The sequence below is a fragment of the Oncorhynchus kisutch genome, unplaced genomic scaffold, assembly GCF_002021735.2.
Source record: "Oncorhynchus kisutch isolate 150728-3 unplaced genomic scaffold, Okis_V2 scaffold1449, whole genome shotgun sequence".
NCBI lineage: Eukaryota > Metazoa > Chordata > Actinopteri > Salmoniformes > Salmonidae > Oncorhynchus > Oncorhynchus kisutch.
Window position 1 is genome coordinate 45151 of NW_022263394.1, and position 12732 is coordinate 57882.

Sequence of the window (12732 nt, forward strand, 5' to 3'; positions counted from 1 at the left end):
AGAGGGAGAGGGGAGGGAGAAAGAGAAGGGGGAGGGAGGGACAGTCGAGGGACAGGGGGATGGAGGGAAGGAGGGAGGGGGGGGGGGGGGCGAGGGAGGGAGGGAGGAACAGGGTAGGGAGGGAGGGAGGGAGGAAAGGACAGAGGCAACCAGGAAGGAGAAATATCAATACTGATGAAGTATGGAGCCAACTACGAGACAGAACATTATCTGGAAAACAACAACTATTGCCTCAAAACAAGTCGACCAATGTCCACCTATAATTAAATGGTAAGACTGTGTTTGTACTTACTTCCCCATATGACGAGCGATTGATTGACAGGCGAAAGACTACATGTAGTGCCACTGTCCCTCCATGCCCATGTTCATCCCCATGCCACTCATCGCTCCTATTGGAGAGGGGAACAAGAACAACAAGGTTGTTGAGATGGAAAGCCCAGTCTGACCAGTACAGGATGGGACAGAGAAAAGATGAAAGGAGAGCTTTGGTTAGGCTCTACTATTAAGCCATATTAGCATAGCCATGACATCAGTCAGCCAACCTAGCCATGACATCAGTCAGCCAACCTAGCTGTGACATCAGTCAGCCAAACCTAGCCATGACATCAGTCAGCCAACCTAGCCATGACATCAGTCAGCCAACCTAGCCATGACATCAGTCAGCCAACCTAGCCATGACATCAGTCAGCCAACCTAGCCATGACATCAGTCAGCCAACCTAACCATGCCATCAGTCAGCCAACCTAGCCATGACATCAGTCAGCCAACCTAGCCATGACATCAGTCAGCCAACCTAGCCATGACATCAGTCAGCCAACCTAACCATGACATCAGTCAGCCAACCTAGCCATGACATCAGTCAGCCAACCTAGCCATGACATCAGTCAGCCAACCTAGCCATGACATCAGTCAAAAACACCTCACAACGTGACATGGTGCCGAGAACAAGACAGAAGGAGCTGAAACCTGATGCCTACGAGCTGCCGGTCACATCAATGCGCGTGCTGATGTTATCAGCCAACCTGTCTATAGGACAACCCAAATGAAAGGAGACCTTTGGTCTAGCTCCACTATAGGTGACAGGAAGAGGCCAAAGAGCCAAAGAAGTAGAGGAGTAAGGGCTAGAGACCAGCACAGTGTACAGAGGAACAGGGGAGAGAGATGGAGAGAGAGAGATGGGGAGAGACAGAGAGAGAGAGAGACGGGGAGAGAAAGAGAGAGAGAGGGGGAGGCTTAATGGCAGAATTTGGTGATTTAGGCCCAATGGCGTGAGACAGAGAAAGACTGAGAAGGAAGGAGAGACAGAGGAGTTGCTATGTGAGGAACTTCACCTGTACTACTGTAAGAGGTGGTGGTGTGTGTTTTTAGGACACCCTGGGAATTGTCTACACCAAGGACTTGTGGGAAGGCAGGCATTTGTATGGCAGACCAGACCAGACGAAACCATAGAACAGAGGAGAGAGAGAGAGGGAGAGAGAGAGAGGAGAGAGAAGAGGAGGGAGAGAGAGAGAGAGAGAGAGAGAGAGAGAGAGAGAGAAGAGGAGAGAGAGAGAGAGAGAGAGAGAGATGGAGAGAGAGAGAGATGGAGAGAGAGAGATGGAGAGAGAGAGAGATGGAGAGAGAGAGAGAGAGGGAGAGAGAGAGAGAGAGAGAGAGAGAGAGAGAGAGAGAGAGATGGAGAGAGAGAGAGATGGAGAGAGAGAGAGAGAAAAGACAGACAAAGGAAAGAAAGAAAGACGAAAGAGACAGACAGACAGACAGACAGACAGACACGCCGGGGGAGGGTCTTACCAGGTGGTCTGATTCCCATGTGCTGCTGCCCGTCCATCACGAAGCCCCCCATGGGTTGTCCATCTGGGGTGTAGGGGGCTCCTTGACTTACTGTGGGGGGGGGGGGGGGGGGGCATTGGTCAATTAGTGCTATTAATTAAGACTCAGTGGCTCTAGCTGAAATCATCTTTTGGTCTGTTGGGTGCATAAGGCCTGGGATGGTACTGCCTTGCCTTGTCTCCTTTACCCAGCAGCCTCTCAGAAACGTAGCACTATAAGGATGACACTAAATAATACAACCAGAGCCTACATCTGTTCTAATGAAGCTGATTCTACATTTATAAATAGTATTACTTCAACTAAAATAGAAAGTGAACTAATGTACATTTCTCAGGTCAGCGGATCTACATATCGGAAGGAATCTTTCCAACAACTCTTTTGAACAAGATCACTGAAAAGCATTAAGGAAAAGAGAAAAATAAGAAACTAGAAAAATAAGATATTTAAATAACTATAAAATATTGTAATAATAGTTTAATATAAATACGTGTATAAATGTGTTTAAATATAAACAAGATATTTAGCAAAGCTCACCACAATGCTTTATTAGAGACATAGGGCTAGAAAAGGCAGCAGGCAGCACCTGGTAGATGAGCTAAACAGGTAACTGGAGAATGACCCGTTCTCTCTCCCCTTGTCCTGCTCTCCCATAGAAACCCACTTACCTCTGATACAAGCTGTTTGGGGGTCAGTCAAGCAAAAACAAGAGCTCAGGCCCAGTGAATGTCTTTGAACTCTACTGAGCTCCTAATGCCACCCTGACCTCTGACCCCTATTACAGGTAATAACTTTACAGCAGTCCAACCCAAGCCCATGCACCAGGGACCCAACACTCACAGCAGCCGCAAGAAGGGGAGGTTTGGGGGGGGGGGGGGGGGGTTGTGGGGTAACGAGAGGGGGGTAGCTGGAGCTGGGAACCCAAACAAAAGTCACCTCCCAAAACACTGAAACTGAAATTTGTCAATGCCTCTGTGTTTTGGTTTGGTTGGAGTTTGGAGGTTTGGTTGAAAAAAAAATGTTGGGGTGTGTTTATTTGGACCAACTTTGTTGAGGACACAGCTAGGGTTGTTTAAAACAACAACAGACAACAACAACCCATTCTTCATGAATATTAACCCTATATGTATTATTATTATTATTAACCAATCATGTTGTTATTATTTAATCATGTTTTAATAGTTTTACATCATGAAATGGTTCCTGGCATAAATTAGGGACTCAACATGTCAGAGTTATTGTATTAGTGCTGAGCTTCAATTCAACTAAACTCTATTAAAGAACGTTTATTTAGGATGACTGTCTAAAGGTTTGTTTTAGTATGTGGTCAGTCACTCCTTATTGACACCGCGATGGGTTTGGTTGTTTGTTTTAGGGGGAGGGGGGGGTCCAGTATTTACCGGCTGAGGAAGCTCCAGGAAAGGGAGAGGGACCGGGTGCATGGCTTGTGGAGGCCTTTCGCCTGCGAGACTTGAATACAGTAACTATGGGAGACTTGCCTGCACGGTTCGACTGGTCGATCATGGGCTGAACTATTCTCCTTCTGGCATTGATGAACCTGTAGGACACAAGGAGAGAGAGAGAGGGGGAGAGGGGAGGGAAGGAGAGAGGGAGAAGGAGAGGGAAGGAGAGAGGAAGAAGAAGAGAAAGAGAGAAACATGGTTATAATATTTTGAAGAAAGATCCAAAATTAGGCAGGTCTCGATCATCACAAAGAAAAATAGCAAAAATGTGAAAAAGTTTGATATACAGTAACAAAAAATACACTGTCAAAACCAGCATCTCCTCAGATTATATCAGCATCTCCTCAGATTATATCAGCATCTCCTCAGATTATATCAGCATCTCCTCAGATTATATCAGCATCTCCTCAGATTATATCAGCATCTCCTCAGATTATATCAGCATCTCCTCAGATTATATCAGCATCTCCTCAGATTATATCAGCATCTCCTCAGATTATATCAGCATCTCCTCAGATTATATCAGCATCTCCTCAGATTATATCAGCATCTCCTCAGATTATATCAGCATCTCCTCAGATTATATCAGCATCTCCTCAGATTATATCAGCATCTCCTCAGATATATCACTAGCCTTGACAGCATCTCCTCAGATATATCAACTAGCCTTGACAGCATCTCCTCAGATTATATCAACTAGCCTTGACAGCATCTCCTCAGATTATATCAACTAGCCTTGACAGCATCTCCTCAGATTATATCAACTAGCCTTGACAGCATCTCCTCAGATTATATCAACTAGCCTTGACAGCATCTCCTCAGATTATATCAACTAGCCTTGACAGCATCTCCTCAGATTATATCAACTAGCCTTGACAGCATCTCCTCAGATTATATCAACTAGCCTTGACAGCATCTCCTCAGATTATATCAACTAGCCTTGACAGCATCTCCTCAGATTATATCAACTAGCCTTGACAGCCTCTCCTCAGATTATATCAACTAGCCTTGACAGCCTCTCCTCAGATTATATCAACTAGCCTTGACAGCCTCTCCTCAGATTATATCAAATAGCCTTGACAGTGACAGCCTCTCCTCAGATTATATCAACTAGCCTTGACAGCCTCTCCTCAGATTATATCAACTAGCCTTGACAGCCTCTCCTCAGATTATATCAACTAGCCTTGACAGCCTCTCCTCAGATTATATCAACTAGCCTTGACAGCATCTCCTCAGATTATATCAACTAGCCTTGACAGCCTCTCCTCAGATTATATCAACTAGCCTTGACAGCATCTCCTCAGATTATATCAACTAGCCTTGACAGCATCTCCTCAGATTATATCAACTAGCCTTGACAGCCTCTCCTCAGATTATATCAACTAGCCTTGACAGCATCTCCTCAGATTATATCAACTAGCCTTGACAGCATCTCCTCAGATTATATCAACTAGCCTTGACAGCCTCTCCTCAGGTTATATCAACTAGCCTTGACAGCATCTCCTCAGATTATATCAACTAGCCTTGACAGCATCTCCTCAGATTATATCAACTAGCCTTGACAGCATCTCCTCAGATTATATCAACTAGCCTTGACAGCCTCTCCTCAGATTATATCAACTAGCCTTGACAGCATCTCCTCAGATTATATCAACTAGCCTTGACAGCATCTCCTCAGATTATATCAACTAGCCTTGACAGCCTCTCCTCAGATTATATCAACTAGCCTTGACAGCATCTCCTCAGATTATATCAACTAGCCTTGACAGCCTCTCCTCAGATTATATCAACTAGCCTTGACAGCCTCTCCTCAGATTATATCAACTAGCCTTGACAGCCTCTCCTCAGATTATATCAACTAGCCTTGACAGCATCTCCTCAGATTATATCAACTAGCCTTGACAGCATCTCCTCAGATTATATCAACTAGCCTTGACAGCATCTCCTCAGATTATATCAACTAGCCTTGACAGCATCTCCTCAGATTATATCAACTAGCCTTGACAGCATCTCCTCAGATTATATCAACTAGCCTTGACAGCCTCTCCTCAGATTATATCAACTAGCCTTGACAGCCTCTCCTCAGATTATATCAACTAGCCTTGACAGCCTCTCCTCAGATTATATCAACTAGCCTTGACAGCCTCTCCTCAGATTATATCAACTAGCCTTGACAGCCTCTCCTCAGATTATATCAACTAGCCTTGACAGCCTCTCCTCAGATTATATCAACTAGCCTTGACAGCCTCTCCTCAGATTATATCAACTAGCCTAGCCTTGACAGCATCTCCTCAGATTATATCAACTAGCCTTGACAGCCTCTCCTCAGATTATATCAACTAGCCTTGACAGCATCTCCTCAGATTATATCAACTAGCCTTGACAGCATCTCCTCAGATTATATCAACTAGCCTTGACAGCCTCTCCTCAGATTATATCAACTAGCCTTGACAGCATCTCCTCAGATTATATCAACTAGCCTTGACAGCATCTCCTCAGATTATATCAACTAGCCTTGACAGCCTCTCCTCAGGTTATATCAACTAGCCTTGACAGCATCTCCTCAGATTATATCAACTAGCCTTGACAGCATCTCCTCAGATTATATCAACTAGCCTTGACAGCATCTCCTCAGATTATATCAACTAGCCTTGACAGCCTCTCCTCAGATTATATCAACTAGCCTTGACAGCATCTCCTCAGATTATATCAACTAGCCTTGACAGCATCTCCTCAGATTATATCAACTAGCCTTGACAGCCTCTCCTCAGATTATATCAACTAGCCTTGACAGCATCTCCTCAGATTATATCAACTAGCCTTGACAGCCTCTCCTCAGATTATATCAACTAGCCTTGACAGCCTCTCCTCAGATTATATCAACTAGCCTTGACAGCATCTCCTCAGATTATATCAACTAGCCTTGACAGCATCTCCTCAGATTATATCAACTAGCCTTGACAGCCTCTCCTCAGATTATATCAACTAGCCTTGACAGCCTCTCCTCAGATTATATCAACTAGCCTTGACAGCATCTCCTCAGGTTATATCAACTAGCCTTGACAGCCTCTCCTCAGATTATATCAACTAGCCTTGACAGCATCTCCTCAGATTATATCAACTAGCCTTGACAGCATCTCCTCAGATTATATCAACTAGCCTTGACAGCATCTCCTCAGATTATATCAACTAGCCTTGACAGCCTCTCCTCAGATTATATCAACTAGCCTTGACAGCATCTCCTCAGATTATATCAACTAGCCTTGACAGCCTCTCCTCAGATTATATCAACTAGCCTTGACAGCCTCTCCTCAGATTATATCAACTAGCCTTGACAGCATCTCCTCAGATTATATCAACTAGCCTTGACAGCATCTCCTCAGATTATATCAACTAGCCTTGACAGCCTCTCCTCAGATTATATCAACTAGCCTTGACAGCCTCTCCTCAGATTATATCAACTAGACTTGACAGCCTCTCCTCAGGTTATATCAACTAGCCTTGACAGCATCTCCTCAGATTATATCAACTAGCCTTGACAGCATCTCCTCAGATTATATCAACTAGCCTTGACAGCCTCTCCTCAGATTATATCAACTAGCCTTGACAGCCTCTCCTCAGATTATATCAACTTACAGCCTCCTCAATATGATCAACTAGGCCTCTCCTCAGATTATATCAACTAGCCTTGACAGCCTCTCCTCAGATTATATCAACTAGCCTTGACAGCCTCTCCTCAGATTATATCAACTAGCCTTGACAGCCTCTCCTCAGATTATATCAACTAGCCTTGACAGCCTCTCCTCAGATTATATCAACTAGCCTTGACAGCCTCTCCTCAGATTATATCAACTAGCCTTGACAGCCTCTCCTCAGATTATATCAACTAGCCTTGACAGCCTCTCCTCAGATTATATCAACTAGCCTTGACAGCCTCTCCTCAGATTATATCAACTAGCCTTGACAGCCTCTCCTCAGATATATCAACTAGCCTTGACAGCCTCTCCTCAGATTATATCAACTAGCCTTGACAGCCTCTCCTCAGGTTATATCAACTAGCTTGACAGCCTCTCCTCAGATTATATCAACTAGCCTTGACAGCCTCTCCTGAGATTATATCAACTGGCCATGACAGCCTCTCCTCAGATTATATCAGCTAATGCATTTAGTTAATGCATCTCTCTCCTGTCTGAAAGAGATGTTCCATCTAATGCTGAGATCAACTCACGAGTTGGGAGTCTAATGCTGAGATCAACTCACGAGTTGGGAGTCTAATGCTGAGATCAACTCACGAGTTGGGAGTCTAATGCTGAGATCAACTCACGAGTTGGGAGTCTATTGCTGAGATCAACTCACGAGTTGGGAGTCTAATGCTGAGATCAACTCACGAGTTTGGAGTCTAATGCTGAGATCAACTCACAAGTTGGGAGTCTAATGCTGAGATCAACTCAAGAGTTGGGAGTCTAATGCTGAGATCAACTCACGAGTTGGGAGTCTAATGCTGAGATCAACTCACGAGTTGGGAGTCTAATGCTGAGATCAACTCACGAGTTGGGAGTCTAATGCTGAGATCAACTCACGAGTTGGGAGTCTAATGCTGAGATCAACTCACAAGTTGGGAGTCTAATGCTGAGATCAACTCAAGAGTTGGGAGTCTAATGCTGAGATCAACTCACGAGTTGGGAGTCTAATGCTGAGATCAACTCACGAGTTGGGAGTCTAATGCTGAGATCAACTCACAAGTTGGGAGTCTAATGCTGAGATCAACTCACGAGTTGGGAGTCTAATGCTGAGATCAACTCACGAGTTGGGAGTCTAATGCTGAGATCAACTCACGAGTTGGGAGTCTAATGCTGAGATCAACTCACGAGTTGGGAGTCTAATGCTGAGATCAACTCACGAGTTGGGAGTCTAATGCTGAGATCAACTCACAAGTTGGGAGTCTAATGCTGAGAACAACACACAAGTTGGGAGTCTAATGCTGAGAACAACACACCAGTTGGGAGTCTAATGCTGAGAACAACATACAAGTTGTGAGTCCTGACTTTTGAACACAGTTGGCAAAGAATCAGAAAAATGCCACCTTGTCATTGGATAGTAACATGCTTTAATTCCTGACAGTACACCCTAAAGCTAACCCTGACAGTACATCCTAACACTAACCCTGACAGTACATCCTAACCCTACCCTGACAATACATCCTAACACTAACCTGACAGTACATCCTAACCCTAACCCTGACAGTACACCCTAACACTAACCCTGACAGTACATCCTAACCCTAACCCTGACAGTACATCCTAAACCCTGACAGTACATCTTATTCCTAACCCTGACAGTACATCCTAACCCTAATCCTGACAGTACATCCTAACCCTAACCCTGACAGTACATCCTAACCCTGACAGTACATCTTATTCCTAACCCTGACAGTACATCCTAACACTACCCTGACAGTACATCCTAACCCTAAACCCTGACAGTACAATCCTAACCCTGACAGTACATCTTATTCCTAACCCTGACAGTACATCCTAACCCTAACCCTGACAGTACATCCTAACCCTGACAGTACATCTTATTCCTAACCCTGACAATACATCCTAACACTAACCCTGACAGTACATCCTAACCCTAACCCTGACAGTGCATCCTAACCCTGACAGTACATCCTAACCCTAACCCTAACCCTGACAGTACATCCTAACCCTGACAGTACATCCTAACCCTGACAGTACATCCTAACCCTAACCCTGACAGTACATCCTAACCCTGTCAGTACATCCTAACACTAACCCTGACGGTACATCCTAACCCTGACAGTACATCCTAACACTACCCTGACAGTACATCTTAACACTAACCCTGACAGTACATCCTAACCCTGACAGTACATCCTAACCCTGTCAGTACATCCTAACACTAACCCTGACAGTACATCCTAACCCTAACCCTAACCCTGACAGTACATCCTAACCCTGACAGTACATCCTAACCCTGACAGTACACCCCTAACCCTGACAATACATCCTAACTCTAACCCTGACAATACATCCTAACCCTAACCCTGACAGTACATCCTAGCACAAACCCTGACAGTAACATCCTAACCCTACCCTGGCAATACACCCTAACCTAACCCTGGCATTACACACCCTAACCCTAACCCTGGCAATACACCCTAACCCTAACCCTGGCAATCACCCTAACCCTAACCCTGGCATTACACCCTAACCCTAACCCTGGGCAATACACCCTAACCCTAACCCTGGCAATACACCCTAACCCAACCCTGGCAAATACATCCTAACCCTAAACCCTGGCAATACACCCTAACCCTAACCCTGACAGTACACACCTAAACCCTGACAGTACATCCTAACCCTGACAGTACACCCTAACCCTGGCAACACATCCTAACCCTAACCCTGGCAATACATCCTAACCCTAACCCTGGCAATACATCCTAAACCTAACCCGCACACACACACACACACACACACACACACACACACACACACACACACACACACACACCACACACACACACACACACACACACCACACACACGACACGCACACCCTTACTCAGCTCAGCCCTAAACCCTTGTTAACTGCCCCTGTGACCTATGCTGACCTTTAGGAGTGAAGGATCATGGGGTTGTAACTTGATTTATGCCCCTGCTGTTGGCACCACTGGACACTTCCATTTCATCTCCAGTTTTAAGGAAAAGACCACAAAACCTATTTTTAAATACACAATGAAAAAGGAACTAGAGGTGGGGGATAGAGGTGACTACAGAGTGGTAGAGGTGACTACAGAGTGGTAGAGTGACTACAGAGTGGTAGAGGTGACTACAGGGTGGTAGAGGTGACTACAGAGTGGTATAGGTGGGGGATAGAGGTGACTACAGGGTGGTAGAGGTGACTACAGAGTGGGTAGAGGTGACTACAGAGTGGTAGAGGTTGGGGATAGAGGTGACTACAAAGTGGTAGAGGTGACTACAGAGTGGTAGAGGTGGGGGATAGAGGTGACTACAAAGTGGTAGAGGTGACTACAGAGTGGTAGAGGTGGGGGATAGAGGTGACTACAGAGTGGTAGAGGTGACTACAGAGTGGTAGAGGTGGGGATAGAGGGACTACAGAGTGGTAGAGTTGACTACAGAGTGGTAGAGGTGGGGGATAGAGGTGACTACAAGAGTGGTAGAGGTGACTACAGAGTGGTAGAGGTGACTACAGAGTGGTAGAGGTGACTACAGGGTGGTAGAGGTGACTACAGAGTGGTATAGGTGGGGGATAGAGGTGACTACAGGGTGGTAGAGGTGACTACAGAGTGGTAGAGGTGACTACAGAGTGGTAGAGGTGGGGGATAGAGGTGACTACAAAGTGGTAGAGGTGACTACAGAGTGGTAGAGGTAACTACAGAGTGGTAGAGGTGACTACAGAGTGGTAGAGGTGACTACAGAGTGGTAGAGGTGACTACAGAGTGGTAGAGGTAACTACAGAGTGGTGAGAGGTGACTACAGAGTGGTAGAGGGTGGGGGGATAGAGGTGACTACAGAGTGGTAGAGGTGACTACAGAGTGGTATAGGTGGGGGATAGAGGTGACTACAGGGTGGTAGAGGTGACTACAGAGTGGGTATAGGGTGGGGGATAGAGGTGACTACAGGGTGGTAGAGGTGACTACAGAGTGGTAGAGGTGACTACAGAGTGGTAGAGGTGACTACAGGGTGGTAGAGTTGACTATAGAGTGGTAGAGGTGACTACATAGTGGTAGAGATGACTACAGAGTGGTAGAGGTGGGGGATAGAGGTGGACTACAAAGTGGTAGAGGTAACTACAAGAGTGGTAGAAGTGACTACAGAGTGGTAGAGGTGACACAGGGTGGTAGAGGTGACTACAGAGTGGAAGAGGTGGGGGATAGAGATGACTACAGAGTGGTAGAGGTGACTACAGAGGTGGTAGAGGTGACTAAGAGTGGTAGAGGTGGGGGATAGAGTTGACTACAGAGTGGTAGAGGGTGGGGGATAGAGGTGACTACAGAGTGGTAGAGGTGGGGAATAGAGGTGACCACAGAGTGGTAGAGGTGACTACAGAGTGGTAGAGGTGGGGGATAGAGGTGACTACAAAGTGGTAGAGGTGACTACAGAGTGGTAGAGGTAACTACAGAGTGGTAGAGGTGACTACAGAGTGGTAGAGGTGACTACAGAGTGGTAGAGGTAACTACAGAGTGGTAGAGGTGACTACAGAGTGGTAGAGGTGGGGGATAGAGGTGACTACAAAGTGGGTAGAGGTGACTACAGATTGGTAAGAGGTGGGGGATAGAGGGTGACTACAAAAGTGGTAGAGGTGACTACAGAGTGGTAGAGGTGGGGGATAGAGGTGACTACAGAGTGGTAGAGGTGACTACAGAGTGGTAGAGGTGGGGGATAGGAGGTGACTACAAAGTGGTAGAGGTGAGCTACAGAGTGTAGAGGTAACTACAGAGTGGTATGAGTGACTACAGAGTGGGTAGAGGTGACTACAGAGTGGTAGAGGTAACTACAGAGTGGTAGAGGTGGGGGATAGAGGTGACTACAGAGTGGTAGAGGTGACTACAGAGTGGTAGAGGTGACTACAGAATGGTAGAGAGGTGACTATAGAGGTGGTAGAGGTGGGGATAGAGGTGACTACAGAATGGTAGAGGTGACTACAGAGTGGTAGAGGTGACTACAGAATGGTAGAGATGACTACAGAGTGGTAGAAGGTGAACTACAGAGGGGTAGAGGTGACTACAGAGTGGTAGAGGTGACTACAGAGTGGAAGAGCTGACTACAGAGTGTAGAGATGACTACAGAGTGGTAGAGGTGACTACAGAGTGGAAGAGCTGACTACAGAGTGGTAGAGATACTACAGAATGGTAGAGATGACTACAGAGTGGTAGAGGTAGAGAAGAGAGAAAATAGAAAAGACAAAGGGGAGCTTCATGAGCAGCATTTCCCTTTTTCCTGATGACAGAACGGGTCTCCTCTTCGTTGCTCTGTCTCTCCACCTGATTCTTTATTACTCCTCTTCTCTCCCTCTCTCCCCGTTCATCTCTAATAGCCTGTCTTCTACCCTTCAATCACCCATCCCTCCAAAAAAAAAGAGGGACAGAGAGAGAAATGAGGGAGGCATGTATAGAATGTACTGACATGTCAGTGCACCATCAAATGAGGGAATGTCTGGAGTTTTATCACCGACTGCCTCCCTCCCTCCCTCTGCCTTCCTTCCCTCCCTGCCCTGCTTTGCTGGGGGAGAGATGGGGGGAGTGGAGAGAGGGGCCTAGGCATTCCTTTATTGCCTTCTCCTCTCAGGCCCTCCATAGCAGACCGGGGTCAAATCAGGGCCATGGCTAGCTCACTACTGACCTCTCATTTGGAATCTCTCTCTCTCTCTCTCTCTCTCTCTCTCTCTTTATACT

The 12732-nt window shown here is 46.1% G+C and overlaps 1 protein-coding gene across 1 annotated transcript in view; it reads right to left on the bottom strand.

Moving 5' to 3' along the window:
- The window catches only part of LOC116366328 (uncharacterized), a 23259-nt gene extending 19757 nt beyond the window's left edge, over positions 1–3502 (bottom strand). Inside the window, exons 1-3 of the mRNA XM_031818514.1 lie at positions 3327–3502; positions 1792–1881; positions 293–389 (exon numbers count right to left, since the gene is read on the bottom strand). Of these exons, the coding sequence (XP_031674374.1) occupies positions 293–389; positions 1792–1881; positions 3327–3487 (348 nt within the window). The 5' untranslated portion in view covers positions 3488–3502. The remainder of the gene's footprint in view (positions 1–292; positions 390–1791; positions 1882–3326) is intronic.
- Between the last annotated feature and the right edge of the window lie 9230 nt (positions 3503–12732).